General features: G+C 35.5%; 1 protein-coding gene across 2 annotated transcripts in view; it reads right to left on the bottom strand.

Annotated features, from left to right (window-relative positions):
* The window catches only part of SLC30A9 (solute carrier family 30 member 9), a 75,388-nt gene that overhangs the window by 9,070 nt on the left and 46,312 nt on the right, over positions 1–20,006 (bottom strand). For both annotated transcript variants that reach the window (XM_028507031.2, XM_028507030.2), the window contains exons 12-17: positions 13,226–13,265; positions 12,358–12,429; positions 11,606–11,713; positions 8,640–8,805; positions 3,194–3,323; positions 1,000–1,113 (exon numbers count right to left, since the gene is read on the bottom strand). In XM_028507031.2, coding sequence (XP_028362832.1) covers positions 1,000–1,113; positions 3,194–3,323; positions 8,640–8,805; positions 11,606–11,713; positions 12,358–12,429; positions 13,226–13,265 — 630 coding nt within the window. The remainder of the gene's footprint in view (positions 1–999; positions 1,114–3,193; positions 3,324–8,639; positions 8,806–11,605; positions 11,714–12,357; positions 12,430–13,225; positions 13,266–20,006) is intronic.

Genomic DNA, 20,006 nt, shown 5'->3' with positions numbered 1-20,006 from the left:
CACGTAATAGATACATTATATTTTTAAATATTTTTTACTTTTCAGTTTTAATTTATGATTTGATAAATAACTATAAATCGAATAAAAGCTCTTTGGGTCCTCAGTAATTTTTAAGAATCTAAAGGGTCCTAACACCAAAATATCTGAGAACTATTGATAAGAACTATTGAGAAGATTGAACTATGTACAATCTTCAAAAATAATGCCTGACATACCTTGTGAACTATAACATTAACAAAATCATCTTATTTGAAGTACTTCTATTAATCTGATCAGCTATCTAGATTCTAAAAGAGTAAGCAGAAATAAAAACGTTTCACCCTCAATTTTTGTTTTTGTTTTCTTCAGTTTTTTAAAGAACTAAAGAACATCAGCTGAAGAAAATGCATTGCCTTCAACGAGCTACATATGTTAAAGGTTATTTACGAGTTTTATTCACTGCAAACAGAACACCAATGTCAATAAATGATCGTTTGAGAGCACTGAGAGCTTTTTAAAACAGTCTGATCAAGTAATATTTCAGTAAAATAGCCAATAGGTTGTAATGACCTCCAACTGAAGAAAAACAAACAGAAAATATAAAATAACATCAGACAGACTAAAAAGCAGGGTGTATGTGTATGTTTACAGTCACATGCTACTTTTCCCCCAACTTTTTCAAAAGTTTAAAATTTCCCTTTTACCTCTCTCTAGAAACTATCTAATTCTTATTTAAAAACAAACAAAAATGTTTTGACTATTTTAGATACTAAGCAAGTTGATTAGAATAGTGATTGAAAGGACAGAAGTTGGAACTGAGCTACATAGGTTCAAATACCAATTCCCCTACTTTCTTGAAAATAGTCATCTAACTTCTCTAACCCACCATTTTCTCACCCAGAGCAACCAACACATCATGGGTTACTGAGAGAATATACACGTGATGCAATTAGCACAGGGTCTAACAGAGTAAGTGCTCAAAAAAATAGATATTATTACATCATAATGAATGTATCTTACTTTTAGTTCTCTCTCAAGTCTGTCTACTTCAGCTCCTAAAGTATCAATAATATTTTCTCCATGTTTAAGCATAAAGGTCTCTAGTTCTTCAGGAGTTTTCACTTCTTGAATTTCCTATAAAGAAAATGATAGTAGGAAAACAAAATAAAATTATTTTTAAATCACAGTAGTGCATTGATGATTTCCTTTAAAAATTATAACACCATTAAGTTTAATAAAAAATAAAACATTTTCAAGTCATAGGTAATAAACCACCTGCTTCTGAAAAACTTAAATTCAAGCCCTGGGAGTGTGGCTCAGTGAATGGAATGCCAGCTTGTGAACCAAAGAATACACATGCCTGGGCACATGCCTGGGTTCTGAACCAGGTCCCCAGTAGGAGTGCACAAGAGGCAACCACACATTGATGTTTCTCCCTCCCTTCCTGTCTCTGAGAATAAATAAATAAAATCTTTTAAAAAGCCCACAAAAATTTAAATCCAAGAAAAAAATTGAGTAAAATGCTACATTAAGGTAGCACTAGAAGTTAGTGGTAAAAGAACAGACTATTCAATAAATAGTGTCAGGGCAATTATTTTTCTATAAAGAAATAATGTTAAACCCCTACCTCAGATCATTAAACAAAAACAAACAATTCTAAGTGGATTAATAACCTAAGGGTAAAAAACACACCATAAAACTTAAAAGAAATATTTTTGTAATAATGGGATAAGGAAGGATTACTGAGGCAAGATTATAAAACGTAGAAAAAGAACACAAATTTGACATTAAAATTAAAAACCACATTAAATCTTCTGTACAACAAAGTAAAATGATAAATTACAAAATAGGAAATGACATTTGCATATACACAACTGAGGAAGGATGAGTATCATCATGCATGTTAAATATAGAATGTTTACAAATCTGTCAGATAATAGAAATGAACTAAACAAAGAAACAAGTAGAGGAAATCCCAAAGGTCAATAATTTCAATTATTAACCTTACTACTGACAGGGAAATATAAATTTAAAACAGGATAACATCTCACACCTATCATGATGAACATTTCAAAACTCTATCAATACAATCTAATAACAATGTGAAGCAATAGAAATTTGATACACTAATGGTAGGCATTAAAGGGACCCACTTTGGAGAAAAGCTTTGCGGTATCTAGAGAAGCTGGATCCAAAGGCCCAACTATTTTAAATCCAGCTATACCTTACCCTAAAGAAATTCTTGCACATGTAAGCAAGGAAACATTTATGCAAATGCCACTGTGGCACTGTTTCTAATACCTTAACATCAGAAACAATATAAATATCCACTAACTAGAGACTGGATAAATTGCAGATATTCATAAGACAAAATATTATATAGCAATTAAAATAAATTAACTAAAGGCCTATATATTAACATGGAAGAATCTTAGAAGCATGCCATTAAGGAAATTATAGAGGCAATCATATTGTATGTTACCATTTATATCAATTTTTAAACATCCAAAATGCTATTATATGTTATGCTAATAAAATATATTGAGAAATATAAAAACCTAAAAAGAAATATAAGTACTAAATTCATGACAATTCTTAGTTCTAGGGATGAAAGAGGGAGGATGGGACCTACAAGGAGAAAACAAGGACTTCAGCTGTTTTTGCAACTGTTTTTCTTTCTTCCTTTTTTTTTTTTTTTTTTTTAGATCATAAGCAAATACAGTATGGTAAAATGTTAAGATTTGACAAAGGCAAGTGGCAACCCCTGTACTGTTCATTATATTATCCTCTGTAAATTCTCTTTTAAACTATTAATAAAAAAAGCATGGATTCGGGAGGCACAGAGATCTAAATTCATATGTGACTCCATATTATGGCTCTGAAATTTTAGGCAAGTTACTTAATCTCACTCTGTCTCTACTCACTTATATATAAACATGAAAATATTATTTCTTTAGCTCACAGGGTTGTTGAAAGGAAATCAGATAACATATACAAAATGCCTGGCAAGCACTTTAATAATAAGTTTGCACTTCTATCTCCTCTAACCCACTCTACAGTAAGTAAAAGGGTCTCTGTCAAATTTTGAAGCTGTAAGAAGTTGAAAGCTAAAGTGATTTTATAAGCTATAAAAGACAAGTTTTATTTTACGTACTTAAAAAGTAATTTTTCTAACCATTGGCTTTATAAGAAAACAATAAATACATAAACTTACCTGTAGCATCTGGTCAAAATCTTGTTTTTCCAAATATGATCTTGTAACAACTCGTCCATCAAAATCTACTTCTGCCTTAAATCTTACTTTACCTAGTCCCAAATCTGTGGCTTTAACATCATGAATTGCCCTGCAATCAGTAACAATGGTTACAGATTTTTATGCATACACATATACATTTTAGTGGCACAAAGTCTAGAATTATTTTTTCCATCAGTGATGAAAGTGGGCTAGGATGACTTTCAGAGTGTTCACCATTAAGTGCTATACCTAGCATTTGCCAAACAAATGTCCACTTAGCTATTTTTATTTTTGTATAATGCCAAAGGTGTAAACTTAACACATACTGTCTTATGATATCTGTATACATATAAATTACAAAGTTAGTAGATTTTTAAAAATCAACTCTAGCCCTTACCATTGTGGCTCAGTTGGTTGGAGCGTCGTCCCATACACCAGAAGGTTGGGGGTTCAATTCCTGGTCAGGGCACATACCTAGGTTGTGGGTTTGATCCCCGGTCGGGGCACATATGGGAAGCAACCAATTGATGTTTCTCTCTCACACATCAATGTGTTTTTCCCTCTCTAAAATCAATAAACATTTAAAAAATAAATTCTAAATTACTTTTCTACAATCTGGTCATTTTATCTCATAATCCCTTTTATCTTTTTTTAATAGCTTATTTAAAAGTTTTCAAACAACGCTGTAAAGTACTCTATTAGAATAACAGCAATAACTACCTAATGAGATTGATGTGGGAAATAATGAGCCAACACATAAATAAAATGCCTAATACGTTACCAATTACACGACAGGCATTTACTGAATGGCTTTTACAAAGTATTGTAGGTAAGATGGCATCTTTACAGATGATGAGAGTCCCACAAGGGCATAAGTGACTTGCCCAAAGTAATTCAACTGGTCAACAGCAGAGTGAGGACTCACTTCCACATCTTCAGATAGTCCAACCCAATGGTTTTTCCTTTATACCATTTTGCCACCCAGAAAGGGAAGCTCAGGCATAATGCTTTTCATCCTTTCTGTCCTAACCCTCTAGAATCAATCTTCCCTAAAAAAACATTGATAAATTACTTTTTTTCTAGGATAACCACTCTAACATCTTTTCTTTACAAAATATAAAAGAGAATAAGAAAACACTGTAAATCCTAGGAACATAGCCTCTGGGAAAACAAGGCTATATGAGACTCAAGTACTCTTAAAACATCTGACTCTAATTTCTGAGTGATCTTTTTTTTTGAGAAAAGATTTTATTGCCCTGGCTAGAGTGGCTCAGTGGACTGAGTGCTGGCCTGAGAACTGAAGGGTCACCGGTTCAATTCCCAGTCAGGGCACATGTCTGGGTTGCAGGCCAGGTCCCCAGTAGGGGTCATGCAAGAGGCAACCACACATTGATGTTTCTGTCTCTCTCTTTTTCTCTCCCTTCCCCTCTCCAAAAATAAATAAAGTCTTTTAAAAAATATTTATTTGTTTGTTTGTTTGTTTGTTTGTTTCTAGACAGGGGAAGGGAGAGAGGACAGGGAGAGAAACATCAATATGTGGTTGTCTCCTGCATGCCCCCTACTGGGGACATGGTCCCACAACCCAGGCATGTGGGAATTGAACTGGCAAACCTTTGATTCGCAGGTGGGCACTCAATCCACTGAGCCACACCAGCCAGAGCTAATTTCTGAGACATCTCGAACAAGTTACTAAATACTGAGTCTGAAATTCTTTATCCAAATAAACAAACATATTTATTAACTATCTAGGGTGAAAATAAGAATAATTTAATACTTATAATGAGTCCAAGTTGAAATAAAACTTGTCCAGATTGGCAAGAGGCTATATAATTTATTCTTTTAAAAAAAGCATATCTACCTCAGTCCTCCCAAAATATTAATAAATTTGGTTATTTGGCTAATACTTGAATAGCAGCTAATGAGAATATCCTATATATAACTAGCTACAGATAGAAAACTGTGATAGGCAGCTTCTGTCATAGCTCCACGTGATCCCCACCTCCTGTTATTTAAAGCCCTTGTACACTCCTCTCTCCCTGAATGTGAGCTAGACATAGTGACTTGCTCCTAACCAACAGAACATGGTAAAGTGATGACATGTTGTGTCACAATAAAATGACTAATCTGTGACATTTATCTGGTTTACTCTCAATCTCTATTGCCTTCTCAGCTTGCTTATTTTGATTAAGTAAACTGCCATTGTTGGAGAGGACCATGTGGCAAAAAACAAAGCAACAAAATAAAACAACTGCCCTGACTGGTGTGGCCCAGTGGGTTGGGTGTAGTCCTACAAGCTGAAAGGCTGCTGGTTTGATTCCCAGTCAGGGCACATGCCTGGATTGCAGGCCAGATCCCTGGTTGGGGGCATGCAAGAGGCAACCAATCAATGTTTCTCTTGCACAATGATGTTTTTCTCCTTCTTTCTCCCCTTCCTCCTCTCCAGAAGTAAATAATTTTTTTTAATAAACATTGTTTTAAATCATGGCAACAACTGAGTAAGCTTAGAAGCAGATCCATCTCCAGAAGATGTCTCTAGTCCTAGCTAACACCTTGATGACATTCTGAGAAATCTGGACGTAGAGGACCCAGGTAAACCATGGCTGGATTCCTGGCCCACAGAAACTGTGAGATAATAAATGTTGTTTTAAGTCAGTGAGTTTTGGGGTAATTTGGCACAGAGCAAACATAACTAGTAAGCTCTAGAAAACAGTATAAACTTTCGGGATTACTAACATTTATTTTTTCCAACAATTTAATTTACAGGTCTTCACTCTTATAGAAAAATTCCAATTTGCCACAGTCAACTTTTCAATTTATAGCTCTTTTTTAAGACTTTAATTATAAACAATATATGCAAAATTATAAACACACAAGAACCTACCAACATAGTACCAAAATACATGAAGTGAAAACTGACAGAAATAAAAGGAGAAATAGGCAATTCAACAATAATAGCTGGAGACTTCAGAAGTCCTACTTTCAATAATGGACAGAACAATTAGGCAAGACTATCAACAGGAAAACAGAAGACTTAAACACCATAAACCAACCAACCTAACAGACATCTATGTAACAACAGCAAAATATACATTCTTCTCAAGTACACAAGGAGCACTATCCAAGATAGATCATATGCTAGGGCATAAAACAAACCAGTACATTTTAAAGGACAGAAATAATATGGAGTATGTTCTCTGACCACAATGGAATGAAGTAAGAAATCAGTAACAAAAAAACATCAGGGAAACTCACAAAAACATGGAAATTAACACAGTCCTAAAGAAGAAATCAAAAGTGAGATTACAAAATTATTTGAAATGAATGAAAATGACACATATACCAAAATTTATAGGATGCAGCAAAAGTAGAGCTTAGAGGGAAATTTTAATGTGAAAGCCTACATTAAAAAGAAAGATATCAAATCAAAAACTTAACCTACTATCTTAAGACACTGCAAAAAGAGCAAACTAAACCTAATCAGAAAAAATAATATAGATGACAATAAAAATTCATGAAATAAAGACTAGAAAAACAATGGAAAATGAATTCAACCAAAAAATTGTTCCTTGAAAACATCAACAAAATTCACAGACTCTCAGTTAGACCAACCAAGAATAATGAGAGAAGATTCAAATTACTAGAGTCAGAATTGAAAGAAGAGATATTACCCTCAGACCTAAAGAAGTACAAAGAACTACAAATACTATGTATAATGTATGCCAACCAATCAGATAACTTAGAAGTAATGGACACCAATCCAAAATAACCTATGCACCCCAATGTTCATAGCAGCACAATTTACAATAGCCAAGTGTTGGAAGCAACCTAGGTGCCCATCAGTAAATGAATGGATCAAAAAACTGTGGTACATTTACACAATGGAATTCTATGCAGCTGAAAGAAAGAAGGAGCTCCTATCCTTTGTGACAGCATGGATGGAACTGGAAAGCATTATGCTAAGCAAAATAAGCCAGGTGGTGAAAGACAAAAACCATATGATCTCACCTTTAATAGGAATCTAATCAACAAAACAAACAAACAAGCAAAATATAACTGAAGACAGTGAAATCGAGAACAGGCTGACAGTGACCAGAAGGGAGAGGGGAGGGAATTTCAGGGGTAAGGGGAGGAACAAGTATAAAGGACACATGGACAATAACAAGGGGCAGGGGAGTGGAAACTGGAGGAAGATGGGGAGGGCTGGGGGTGGGCTGGGATGGGGGTAAAAGGCAGAAAACTGTACTTGAACAGCAATTAAAATAAAAATTAAAGAAAAAAAAAAAGAAATGGACAAATTCCTAGAGTCTCAAAGTACCAAACTGACTCAAGAAGAAAAAGACAACCTGAACAGATATATAACACATAGAGACAGAATTAATAATAAAAAACTAATCACACAGAAAAGTCCATGCCCAGATGGCATTACTGCTGAATTCTACCAAACATTAAAAGGAGAAATACTTTGCTTTCTTTTCAAACTTTTCAAAAATATATGGAGCAGGGAACATTCCCCAACTTATTTTATAAGGTATTACTGTGATACCAAAATCAGACAAAGATATCACAAGGAAAAGATATTAACGTGGATAATTTTACCTTAAGTTATTAAGCCTAATACTTATTTTAAGAATGCTTAACTTATAATCTTGATTCAGCTAAGTAACTACTTTTCAAGATTAAACATATAGCGCTTAATCACTTAGTTGTTTCACTCATTCATATAGGCCATTCATTACTGATTTAACAAACATTTTAATTATAACAGAAAAAAATTCTTATTTTAAAGTTTAAAATATATTCATATGTAGCTAGTGAGATCAGGATTTTAAACAATTGTTCCTTCCACTTCACTCTGAAGCCACACTACTACTGAATGTCACTGAAAAAATACTATCAGAAGTCTATATGTCTTCTGATTCTTTCCTAAGTCTTCAGTTCTTTATTCTTATGTAATTTAGAAGATTATAAGGAAAAAATTTTTAAATAAGTTAAAATAATTTTATTTTCAAAGTGAATATAAATTAAATTTAATTTGCTAATCACTTTCCCATGAATAAAAATCTCCTTAAGTTTAATATATTCAATTTGTAACTATAATACAAATACAAGGCAAATATAAATATGAAGTTCCATCTAAATGGTTCCACATCAAGGAAGCAACTAGTTTGCTAACTTTTGCTCCCATTATATCATCTAACTGTTCCTAAATTCTAAAATTAAAGATATACAAATTTTAAAAGAAAACTTAAGGAGTTTCCTAAATGCTTTCACTTGCTTTCTTACAAGGCTACAATTCTGAAATGTAACAGATTAAAAGGTTCTGAGGGGTAGGAATCCAAAACCGCTTCTGGATGTATTTACAAACCAGCATATCTATTTCTTAATGATTTTGTAAACCCCAAAAGCATCTCTGGAATAAGCTGACCTTACTGATGGGTCGTTCTCCAGGAGTTCAGTAAGCCGCTGTACTTGTTCTGGCTGGATGGATCGGCCTAACAGTGCTTCTGTGTTAGTGTAGATGAGGAATGCTGAGACCGCACCTAATAAGGTGCCCACGCCTAAAGAACCGAGGCTGTCATACAGTGGATTGCCTGAATAAAGCACATAAGAAGTCAGTAAATTAACATTTTCTATTATTTCAATGAGTTTTAGTGAATAAAGAACCAGAATCAGTAAAAATTCATTCTGATTCCTTTAATCACTTTCTCCTAATTGTTTTAATACATACTACAAAATGGGAATGATACAACTTGCTTCATATTATATAGAAGTATTATGGTGTTTAATTATTTAAGATCTATTCTTGCATCTGTTCATTATGTGGGTGAGGATTCAGGGCATTTTCAGATTAAAGAATTCATGTACATATTAATAAGATAATAAAGAGCCCATCTGTGTTAGTGGTGTCAGTAGCACTTTTCCTACCCTCAGTTGACAAAATAATTGAGATCAAAACCTAAAAGAAATAACCATTTTTGTGTCTTATTTTTACCAAAGTTCTAGGAGAGAATTAATTAAGCAATACAAAAAATTATATGGGTCACTCCTTTATTTTCCAACCAAGGGGGTGATACATATGAGGGCAGACCCCCAAAACACCTGAATTTATGTAAAAAAGTTGTGTATTTATTCCTACAAGCTTAAACTCCAGTCACCTATTGAGAAACATCTATTGAGACATTTTTTCCACTGCTCTACAGTTTTTGAACTCCTCGATTCTGATGCCTTTTACTGCTTTTGACATATTTTGTTTCACTTCTTCCACTTCAGCAAATACTTTCCCTTTGAGGACTTGTTTCATCCAAGGAAACAAACAAACAAAAAAGTCATCTGGGGAGAAAATGGGTGAATAGAGAGGGTGGGGAACAAGGGCCATGCAGTTTTTGGTCAAAAGGTGTGAGCAGGCGAGCTTGTAAATCACCCATCATGAAATGGGCAAGTCTTTGAAGAGTCTTCAACAAAAATTCATGGAAGCCAAACACAACCTCTTACAACAATGCTAGCTGGTGCACTTGATACAAAACATCTGATATGGAGGGTTTCTAAAATACTCACCTAGCGGGGGAAGCCTGTACTACAAGGGGGGGCCTACCCTCCAGAAGGTAATTCTCAGGGTTTTTTGGGTCCCGATCATAGCTAATACTGTTCTCTATACAGAAAAGAAAGTTCTCTCATTGCATGTCATGGGTACTTTAGAGCAGTGGTTCTCCAAGTGTGGTCCCTTGATCAGCAGCATCAACATCACTTGAGAACTTAGTCGAAATGCAAATTCCAGGCCTCACCCCAGGTCTTCTGAATCAAAACCTCTGGAGGTGGGGTTTAGGATTCTGTGTTCCCAATCTTCAGGTGATTCTGATTCTAAAATTGTCTTCAATTGTTAGGGCTTAATTCTCTCCCAGAACCAATGAGAAGAACTGGTTTACTATCTATAAATGTGTAGTTTAATATTTATATAACTGAAATCAATAAATATTAAATTTTAAGTTGTTATAAATTTTATACACAAGGATTTTACAATTAGAGGCCATTTTACTTTAAAGATAAAATCTCAATATAAAATTTAAGTCTCTTTTGATAAAACATTTTATTAAAAATTAACTTCAATTCAGATACTAGTTTTACTAACATTTAGTCAAAAATATAACACTATAAAGTAAACTGATTTATCTGTACTAAAGTCTTAAAAGTGATACACTTATAAGTAAAATATAATCTATTAGGAGGCCTATAATTAGACTTCAAATCAAATACATGGCTCTTTAGAAATCTAAACCTAATTATTTTTATTTAAAAAATGTTTGTATAAATAACCCTACAGAAATCACTGGAAGGTTATTTTATTTATTTCTTGGCATGTTACGTAACGTAAATGAATTAATTTAACTAAATACAATTTAATTTATGTGAAGTACTCTTTAAACAAACATTTTATAACTTTGATTTGACTGGTTAACATTATTGTATAAAAGAAAATAACTTATTAAAAGTTGACTTATCAATCACACTTTTCTTAAGCCTAAAATTTTGCTAATAATTTATGTCCAAAAAAAGTCTAAAATGATAAAGTCAACCAGAAAAACAATCAAAACTTTAGAAATATCCTGGATCACAGTGAACATCAGAGAATGATTGTTTAGTCCTAAAATGTATATTCATACTTCAGAGTATTTTAAGAAACACTGCAGAACCATGAGAGCTCATCACCTTAAATTACTTGAAATATGGAAGAACAAATGGATAAGAATGGAAGAAGTTCCATTCCAAGAGAATTCCAATCTGAGACATTTGAGTCTTTGCATACTAAATGGTTCTCTTTTAGAAAATAAAAATAAAATGATTGTTTGTCTTCTGCTCCATCTCTATCGTACTGGCTTTCAAAACATTAGCTACCAAAATGAGAATGGAACCAACTTGAGTGTCAAGGAAACAGGAAATTTCGCAATAGCACTTACTATTGGTACTAACAGTGGAAAAGACAAATTAACAAGAGCTACAATATATATTTATTTAGAGCTTTAGGGTTTATTGAAGTTTTCTCTTGTATTTATCTTAATAAACCTGTGAAGTCACTAGGACAAATAACAATACTTCTAAAGGTAAAGAATAATTGCATAATTTATTAAGTCACAGTTTGGAAAGGTCTATAGCATTACATAAATGCTCTATTAACAGTTTTCTTTACTTCTTAGAGAAATTTCTAACTTAGAGAAATTTTACATTTCTACTAAACAAATGTTTTATGCAAAGAAGTTATTAGGTTAGGTTAGTATGAAATTAGCATCTAACAACCAACTGGTTTAAAATTACTCAATGATATAAAGAAAATTTCCACATATTAGAGACTTATGTAAGCAGTACAAATAAATCGTTGGTGATGTAAGAAATATTTACCTGTTATAGACGTAAGGCCCATACAAGCGGCTGCTATTGCCACTCCCAAGACTGCTGCAGTATCCTCCAATAATATAACATTTGTACTAGGATCACGACTTTGCATTACTTGATCATTGGTGGAGAGATAAGAAAGAAACGTTTTAAATCTTAATTTGATACTCTCAGGTAACATTTAAATAAGTGTCTATTTAAAATGAGCATACAGGCCCTGGCTGGTATGGCTCAATGAATTGAGTGCCAGCCTGTGAACTAAAGGGTCGCCAGTTCAATTCCCAGTCAGGGCACATGCCTGCGTTGTGGTCCAAATCCCCAGTAAGGGACATGTGAGAGGCAGCCACAAACTGATGTTTCTCTCTCTTTCTCCCTCCCTTCCCTTCTGTCTAAAAATACATAAATAAAATCTTTTAAAAAATTAAATGAACATATAAATTAAGGCAAAAAATACGTAAGATTCCTGATTTTAAGAACATTGCTCAACACAAAAATAATTTCTTGGTTTACATTTTGAAACTGCTTTCTCAAGTTATATAAACATATATAGAAATATTGTAGTTTACTTAAGTTAAATCCAAACATAAAGTATTCACATTCAAATTGCTTTACATTTCTTGTTTTAAAACATAAGTCACACATAGGAAAGACACAGAGATATATTTTGTACATATCTTTAAAGAATAAAGCAATAGTACTAGGCAATTTTAAGCAAATAAAAGAGATGAAATAATACACCTGGTTTCTAAAACACATACCATACTGGTAAAAGGACATTCCTTTGGCCTGAGCACTCCTTCGAAGTTCATTCACAGCAACAAGAAGTGTTGCTGAAAGAAAAGCATTCATATCAGCAAGGAAGAAACTTCATGCCTCTAAACTTTAAAGATGCCATCTCAAAAGATAAATACATATGCACAACACTTTAATGCCAGGGTTGAAAATAAGGTAAAGTTCTCCATTAACTAGTCATCATCAAGACTTCAATTAATCATCACAATATAACGAATCCCATAGTTCTAAACCATAATAATTTAAAAATCATTACCACAACAACAGCCTTAATTTATTGGACAGGTACTATGTAGCAGTCACGATAGCGATCACACTCACTTCTGATCCTCCCAACCTTTCTGAGGCAGGTGGTATTATCACCATTTTATAAACTCTCAAAGATTAGGGAAACTCTATGTACAGGAAGCGACAATGTTTCAGAGTAAACATACTGTGAGTAAAGCAGTGAACAAGGCGGTTTCATACATGACAGTAGCACTTCTCTGTCATGACACTGCTGTAGTTGAGGCTCTCAGAAGCTCCGAGATATTCGTATTGCAAAAAAGACAGCCTTTTCTGAGTAACATACTATACCTAAATGTTTAGAATTCAGTGTGTAGTTATATTTCTACACCCCATTTCAAATGTGCTAAGCTTTATGGTATGATACTCAAGAAAAAAATAGCTTTTCCCTTGCCCTCATCCATTACAGAATCAGCCACAGTACATCATACAAGGAATTTGCTCCCTGAAAGTAGACAAAGCTTAGATTCCTATTCCACATTTTTTTAAATGAACTGCTGGATATATATCACTAAATTAAGAATAAAGAGTGACTACAACAGTACGTACCTCCTTCAGACACCAATGATCCTGCTAAAATACAATATGCCTAGAAAATAAGTATTAAAATAAAGCATAAATTAGTATTTCTCTAAAAATCACAATCCTTCATGCATAAAGTTTGTAATGTTTAAAACAGAAACATGAATTTGAATCCAAGACAGATAAGGATCTTGATAGGAAACAGCTCAAATGAGGAGAGTAAGATAGATCATATCTTCATATGGGGAAACAGCCAAAAGCTTAAAAATTTGATGGTCATCTCATTGTTTAATACTTAGAAGAGTTATATATATTTTATATGTATACAGGGGTGGGCAAAGGTAGGTTTACAGTTGTGAGAACACAAAACAATTTATTCTTACATTATTTATTATTTTCTGTACAAATAAATATGAACTTAGTTTGTCCACTCCTGTATAAAATATAGTAACAGGTTACAAAGTACCTCACATTCCAAAATGAGGCACTATACTATTATATTACAGAATGTTACACCATGACCTAAGCTAAATTCATGATTTAAGAAATAAAAGATTTTACTAGTATAAAAAAATTTTCAAGTTCAAAATTAACACAAATATTTGAAATGTGGGGTTGTGAATACCAGATGTAGTACAATCCACTCCCATAGTCAAGCAACTTCTGAATTTGTCTGGATATCCAGGACAAAAAGAATCCTTTCTGAATCTTGACTCAAAAAAATAACTATAAAGAGTAGTAATTTTTTTTGTAACTCTACTTTCCTTGTAGTACCAAGACACTCTTGAATTAAACAAACATATCAAGAGTAACTTTAATCCAAGGTATATAGAAATAGTTAACCTAGCAACACAAACTTCTAAAGATTTTTAAATGAAATTGAAATCAATCATGTTGAATTTTTTTTAAAGATTTTTATTTATTTATTTTTAGAGAGGGAAGGGAAGGAGAAAGACGGGAGGGGGGGAGAGGGAGAGAGACACACACACACACACACACACACACACACATATCAATGTGCGGTTGCTGGGGGCCATGGCCTGCAACCTAGGCATGTGCCCTGACTGGGAATTGAACCTGCGATGCCTGGTTCGCAGCCTGCGCTCAATCCACCGAGCTACCCCAGTCAGGGCTTCATGTTGAATTTTTAACATTACCTTTCTGGACCCTTAGCCTTCCCTAAAATAGAGGTTTGAACTTTTCAAACCCTGTCTAAAACTTTCTCAATTCTGTTAAGGAGACAGATTTCCAAAGGCGATGTGACTGGCGCACGTACACCCATGACACCACAGTAAGAACTAGAATACAGGCTTTTCAGGTTCAACTCTGGGCTCTTTCCACTCAAACAGGCTGCTAATCTGACAACTAAACTTCCTAGTAATTCTTTTTAATCCTTCTGCCTTCCTTCAGAAAGGACTTAAGACCTGCTCATCACCCAATAAAAGTAGACAGCATATATCCACCAAGACTCCAAGATAATACCTAATAAATATAGTCTATGGTGTGCTGAATCTATTATTTATTAACAAAGAGTCATAGTCTGATGGAACTTCATTTAATTGCTAAGAGACAGAAAAGCTTCTAGAAGTTTTAAAACTTAAACACAATTGAAAATTTAATCAATCAGTCCCTTACTCCAGAGTCATCAACTTCTTTGCTTCTATAAAATAATGTTGTACAGGTTAGACGAACACTAAGATAATAAGATACCTATAATATGGCCAAACCTTTGAAGGATGGAGGAAATACCCTTTTTCATTTTAACTATATGAAATGTATCACGGTAAGAAACTAGTCAATAAAAGACTGTAGAAGCAGCCTAGTTTAATAGGCTTGTTATTATGTAGGTACACAGGTATAACAAGATGTTAAAATGAGATTCACTACAGTTGAGAACGTGGCAGGTTCCAAGTATCCCACATAACCAAAAAGAGGTACTATACCATCTGTTCAGGCCATGCACGGAAGGTGATCCGAGCCTGGTTTTACAGCCTGGTTTTACAACTCCTAGATCCATGCCACTAGCCCACATAAGCTGAACTGAGGTTAAGGAGGCTTCTGGAAACCGCCCTGCCTGGTTTCAGAAGTTGTAACCCCCTAAGGCTAAGGCTGAGTAAAAACACCTTGGGACCATAAGCCACTAAGGAGACAAATCTTATCTTCCCAGGAGGGGAGTAGCTTCTGCCCCCTTTACTTCACTCTGCTTGGCCCTGGCTAAATGACTGGTTAGCCAATGACGGGTAAGCTTCCTCAAGGGAGGGGAGACCTAAGACAGGCCTGGTTGCAAAGGGGCCATCAGGGAAGGACTTGGGGGGACTATAAAAAGGGGGTGATAGACCCTCACCTCTTGGCTTTGACATAGCCTGAGTCCTCATTCTGTCTGTAAGAAGTCACCTAATCTCTTGGCTGCCTTACTTCCCCTGAGTGACTTAAGCCTGAAACAATGCTAGAGGTGGGTGCGGCCCTGTGCTGGAACAGGCGGGTTCCCTGGGGCAATCAGGCCCAAGAAAGACTGCATAAAATCCCGTGAAACCTGCTTTGCTAAGAATACCCTCAAGTTAAATGATAAGGGTCCAAACATAAAATGACTTTGTTCCCCAAAGTTTTATGGCCCTTTGGCAGTCACTCTTATCTCTCTGATCCTAACTCAGAATAAGCCCTTATAGTTCTTAGAATGTTATCTATTCCTTAGAATGTTTTCTCAATCATTACTGCCTAACAATGATTGAGCTTTACATATACACCCTGTATTCCTATGCAAATTAAACCCAATAAAAGCCCATTGAGGAACAGGCTTAAGGCCCTTCTCCTTTGACAGGTCAGCCACCTACCCTCCCCAAGCAGATTATGTCTTGGTAGGACTTATTCTCATCCACAGTGGATTGGGCAAGAGGGGCGGGGCATGGTGGCGTTCTGCAGGCGGAGTCCCCCCCACAGGAGGCCAAAGTGAAGACTGCTTTGGAAAAAACTGCTGAGCTGCTGAGATTGCTAAGAAAGCTGGATGTATGTCCCTAGAGGTTACAGACCACAGTGAACTGTGTCTACAGCACACCTGAAAAATAAATGTATAGGCAAGTCTACTAACTGATAGTAGCTGTATAATAAATGTCTGGGTTTGGGGCAAAAACTGCACTCTCACAAAGAATGTGCTAAAGGTGTATGTTTTAACACAGAGGACCAGACATGGAATTGAGTGGGGGTCCTGACACGAACTGTCCAAAAGCTTCTTGTCAAATGCAAAGCAATCTCAGCAGAAATAGTCCAGAAACACACCCTGAGACATAGAAGCTGACAGGGTGTGCTACATGACCAACCTGTGTTTGTCAAGGGAGCTATGGTATAGTCAGAGTGGCCAAGCAAGGGAATGTCCATGCTGTGCCCATGACAGAAAAAAAAAAAAAAAACAACAACAAAACAAAACACAACAGCTTTAAATCTCTACAAAGGCCAGAGAAAACCAATGCAAAATGACATTGATGCCATTAAAGTAGTAATTTCTCATCTCCTGTCCCTACTTCCAATGCTGCCAGAGGCAACCTAGGAAGTAGGAGACAAGGGTAGAGGCCCTGGGTCGTACATAAGGTGACCACGCTCCTGTCCTCCCATCCCTCCAGTGTAGGCTTCTTACCAGAACTAGGGAAATGAGAAGCTTTAACTTCATACACAATTTAAACATATGACTATTAGACAGGACTGGATATTTTAATTACAGGTAGGATATTATTCTTGGGACAAAGAGTGAATAGAAATCTTCTTGTCCTTCCACAGAAACTAAAAGTATTAATGGAAATGCTCAATATTTTAACCAAGGAAACAGCGCTTAATAATTGTACCTACAGAGATGTTCATACCTGACATCACTGAATCACATGAATTTAGAAATGTTCATGTTTTAAAAAACATTAACTACAGATATACAACCCTATAAAACACAGTCAAAAAGTTACATGAGTCCCATTCCTTAACATCAACATGACAAAAGTATTCTAATATAAGCATGACTTCATAACACTTCAAAACTGAACAGGGAGAATTTCTGGTGAAGATGGGAGGCACAGGTAAACACACTTCACATCCCTGCCCAACCACAAAAAGAATTACAACTAGACCTCAAAACAAGTAACACCCAGAACCACTGAAAACCATACAGAAAATCGAGCTGTGTGGAAGTCTGACAACCAAGAATTTAAAGAAGCCACATTCATCCAGATGGGTAACTTTTCTACAACAGGCCACACAACTAACACAGTGAGTCAAAGGGGCTGTACCTAATACATAGAAACAAACACAGGGAGGCTGCCAAACTGAAGAGAAAAAGAAATATGGCCCAAATAAAAGAAGAGAACAAAACTCTGGAAAAAGAACTAAATGAAATAGAGATAACCAACCTATCAGATGCAGAGTTCAAAATACTAGTGATTAAGATGCTCAGAGAGCTCACCGAGTACAGCAAAAACATAAAAAAGACCAAGGAGAAGTGAAGGTTACACTAAATGAAACAAACAAAAATCTTTAGGGAACCAACAGCGAAGGGGAGGAAGCCAGGATTCAAATGAACAATTTGGAACAAAAGGAAGAAATAAGCATTTAACCAGAACAAGAAGAAAAAATAATTAAAAAAAAAAAAACAACGCAACAGGATAGTGTAAGGAATGTCTGGGAAATCTCCAAAGGTACCAACACCCACATCATAGGGATGTGTGAAGAAGAAGAGGAAGAGGAAGAAATTGAAAACTTATTTGAAAACACAATGCAAGAAAACTTCACTAATTTGGCAAAGGAAATCAACACACCAGTCCAGGAAGCACAGAGTCACCAGTCCAGGAAGCACAGAGTCCCAAACAAGTTGGACCCAAAGAGGTCCACACCAAGACACATCATAATTAAAGTGCCAAAGGTTAAAGATAAAGAATCTTAAAAGTAGCAAGAGAAAAGCAGAGAGTTACCTACAAAGGAGTTCCCATAAGACTATCAGCTGATTTCTCAAAAGAAACTTTGCAGGTTGAGAAGCGACTGGCAAGAAGTATTCAAAGTGATGAAAAGCAAGGACCTACATCCAAGATTACTCTATCCAGCAAAGCTATCATTTAGAATGTAAGGGCAGATAAAGTGCTTTCCAGAGAAGGTAAAGCTAAAGGAGTTCATCATGACCAAGCCCTTATTATATGAAATGTTAAAGGGAACTATTTAAGAAAAATTAGATCAAAACTATGAACATTAAAATGACAACAAATTCATAACTATCAACAACTGAATCTAAAAAAACAAACTGAGCAAACAAGCGGACTAGGAACAGAATTACAGGCACGGAGATCATCTGCAGGGCTATCAGCTGGGAGGGGGAAGGGGGAGAATGGGGATAAAGATGTAGGGATTGGGAAGTACAAAATTGAAAATTTCAGATATTCCATGCAGCAATATTTTCCAGCAATATTTCCTAGAGCAATATTCCTAGAGGAATATTTCTTGCTCTAGGGGACATGCAGCAATATGTCCCCTAGAGCAAGGGACATAAAGGAAAGAATAAACAAATAGGATCTCATCAAAATCAAAAGCTTCTGCATGGCTAAAGAAAACAGCATTAAAATGAAAATAGAACCAACCATATGGGAAAACATATTTGCCAATGATACCTCAGACAAGGGTTTGCTATCCCAAATATATCAAGAACTCACATGACTTCACTCTAAGAAGACAAGCACCCAGTTAAAAAATGGGCAAAGGACCTGAACAAACAATTCTCCAATGAGGACATCCAGAGGGTCCAGAGACATATGAAAAGATCTTCAGCATCACTAGCCAGCAGAAAGATGCAAATTAAAACCACAATGATATACCACTTTACACCAGTCAGAATGGCTATCATAAACAAATCAAGAAACAACAAATGCTGGCGAGGTTGTGGAGAAAAGGGAATCCTACTGCACTGGTGGTAGGAATGCAGACTGGTGCAACCAGTATGGAAAACGGTATGGAATTTCCTTAGAAAACTAAAAATCGAACTGCCTTTTGACCCAGTAATTCCATTGCTGGAATTATACCCTAAGAATCCTGAAACACCAATCCAAAAGAACCTATGCACCCCAATGTTCATAGCAGCACAATTTACAATAGCCAAGTGCTGGAAGCAACCTAAGTGTCCATCAGTAAATGAGTGGATCAAAAAACTATGGTACATTTACATGATGGAATACTACACAGCAGAAAGAACGAAGAAGCTCCTACACTTTGCGAAAACATGGTTGGATCTGGAGAGCACTGCGCTAAGTCAAATGAACCAGGCAGTGAAAGACAAATACCATATGAACTCACCTGTAAGTGGAACCTAATCAACAAGACAAGCAAGCAAAATATAACCAGAAACTGTGAAATTAAGAACAAACTGACAGTAACCAGAGGAAAGGTAAGCAGGGATAATGGGGGAAGAAGGGGGAAGGAATTTCAGGAGCATGTATAAAGGACTAATGAACAAGCCAAAAGGGGGTAGGATCGAGAGTGGGAGGTGGGGATGGCTGGCATTGGGGGGAGTGATGGGGGGAAAATGGAGACAACTGTACTTGAACAACAATAAAAAAATAAAAGAAGTACAAATTGGTAGGTACAAAACAGACAGGGGGATGTTAAGAATAATAGTATAGGAAATAGAGAAGCCAAAGAATATGCACTACTCATGGACATGAACTAAGGGGAGGGACTGCTGGAGGGAATGGGGGTACCTGGTGGAGGGGGACAGAGGGGGGGAAATTGGGACAACTGTAATAGCAAAATCAATAAAATATATTTTTTAAAAAACTGAGCAGAGGGAGAT

Source organism: Phyllostomus discolor, chromosome 1 (genome assembly GCF_004126475.2).
Source record: "Phyllostomus discolor isolate MPI-MPIP mPhyDis1 chromosome 1, mPhyDis1.pri.v3, whole genome shotgun sequence".
Lineage (NCBI taxonomy): Eukaryota > Metazoa > Chordata > Mammalia > Chiroptera > Phyllostomidae > Phyllostomus > Phyllostomus discolor.
The sequence above is the reverse complement of the archived record's forward strand: the minus strand, read 5'-3'. Positions and strand labels throughout refer to the sequence as shown.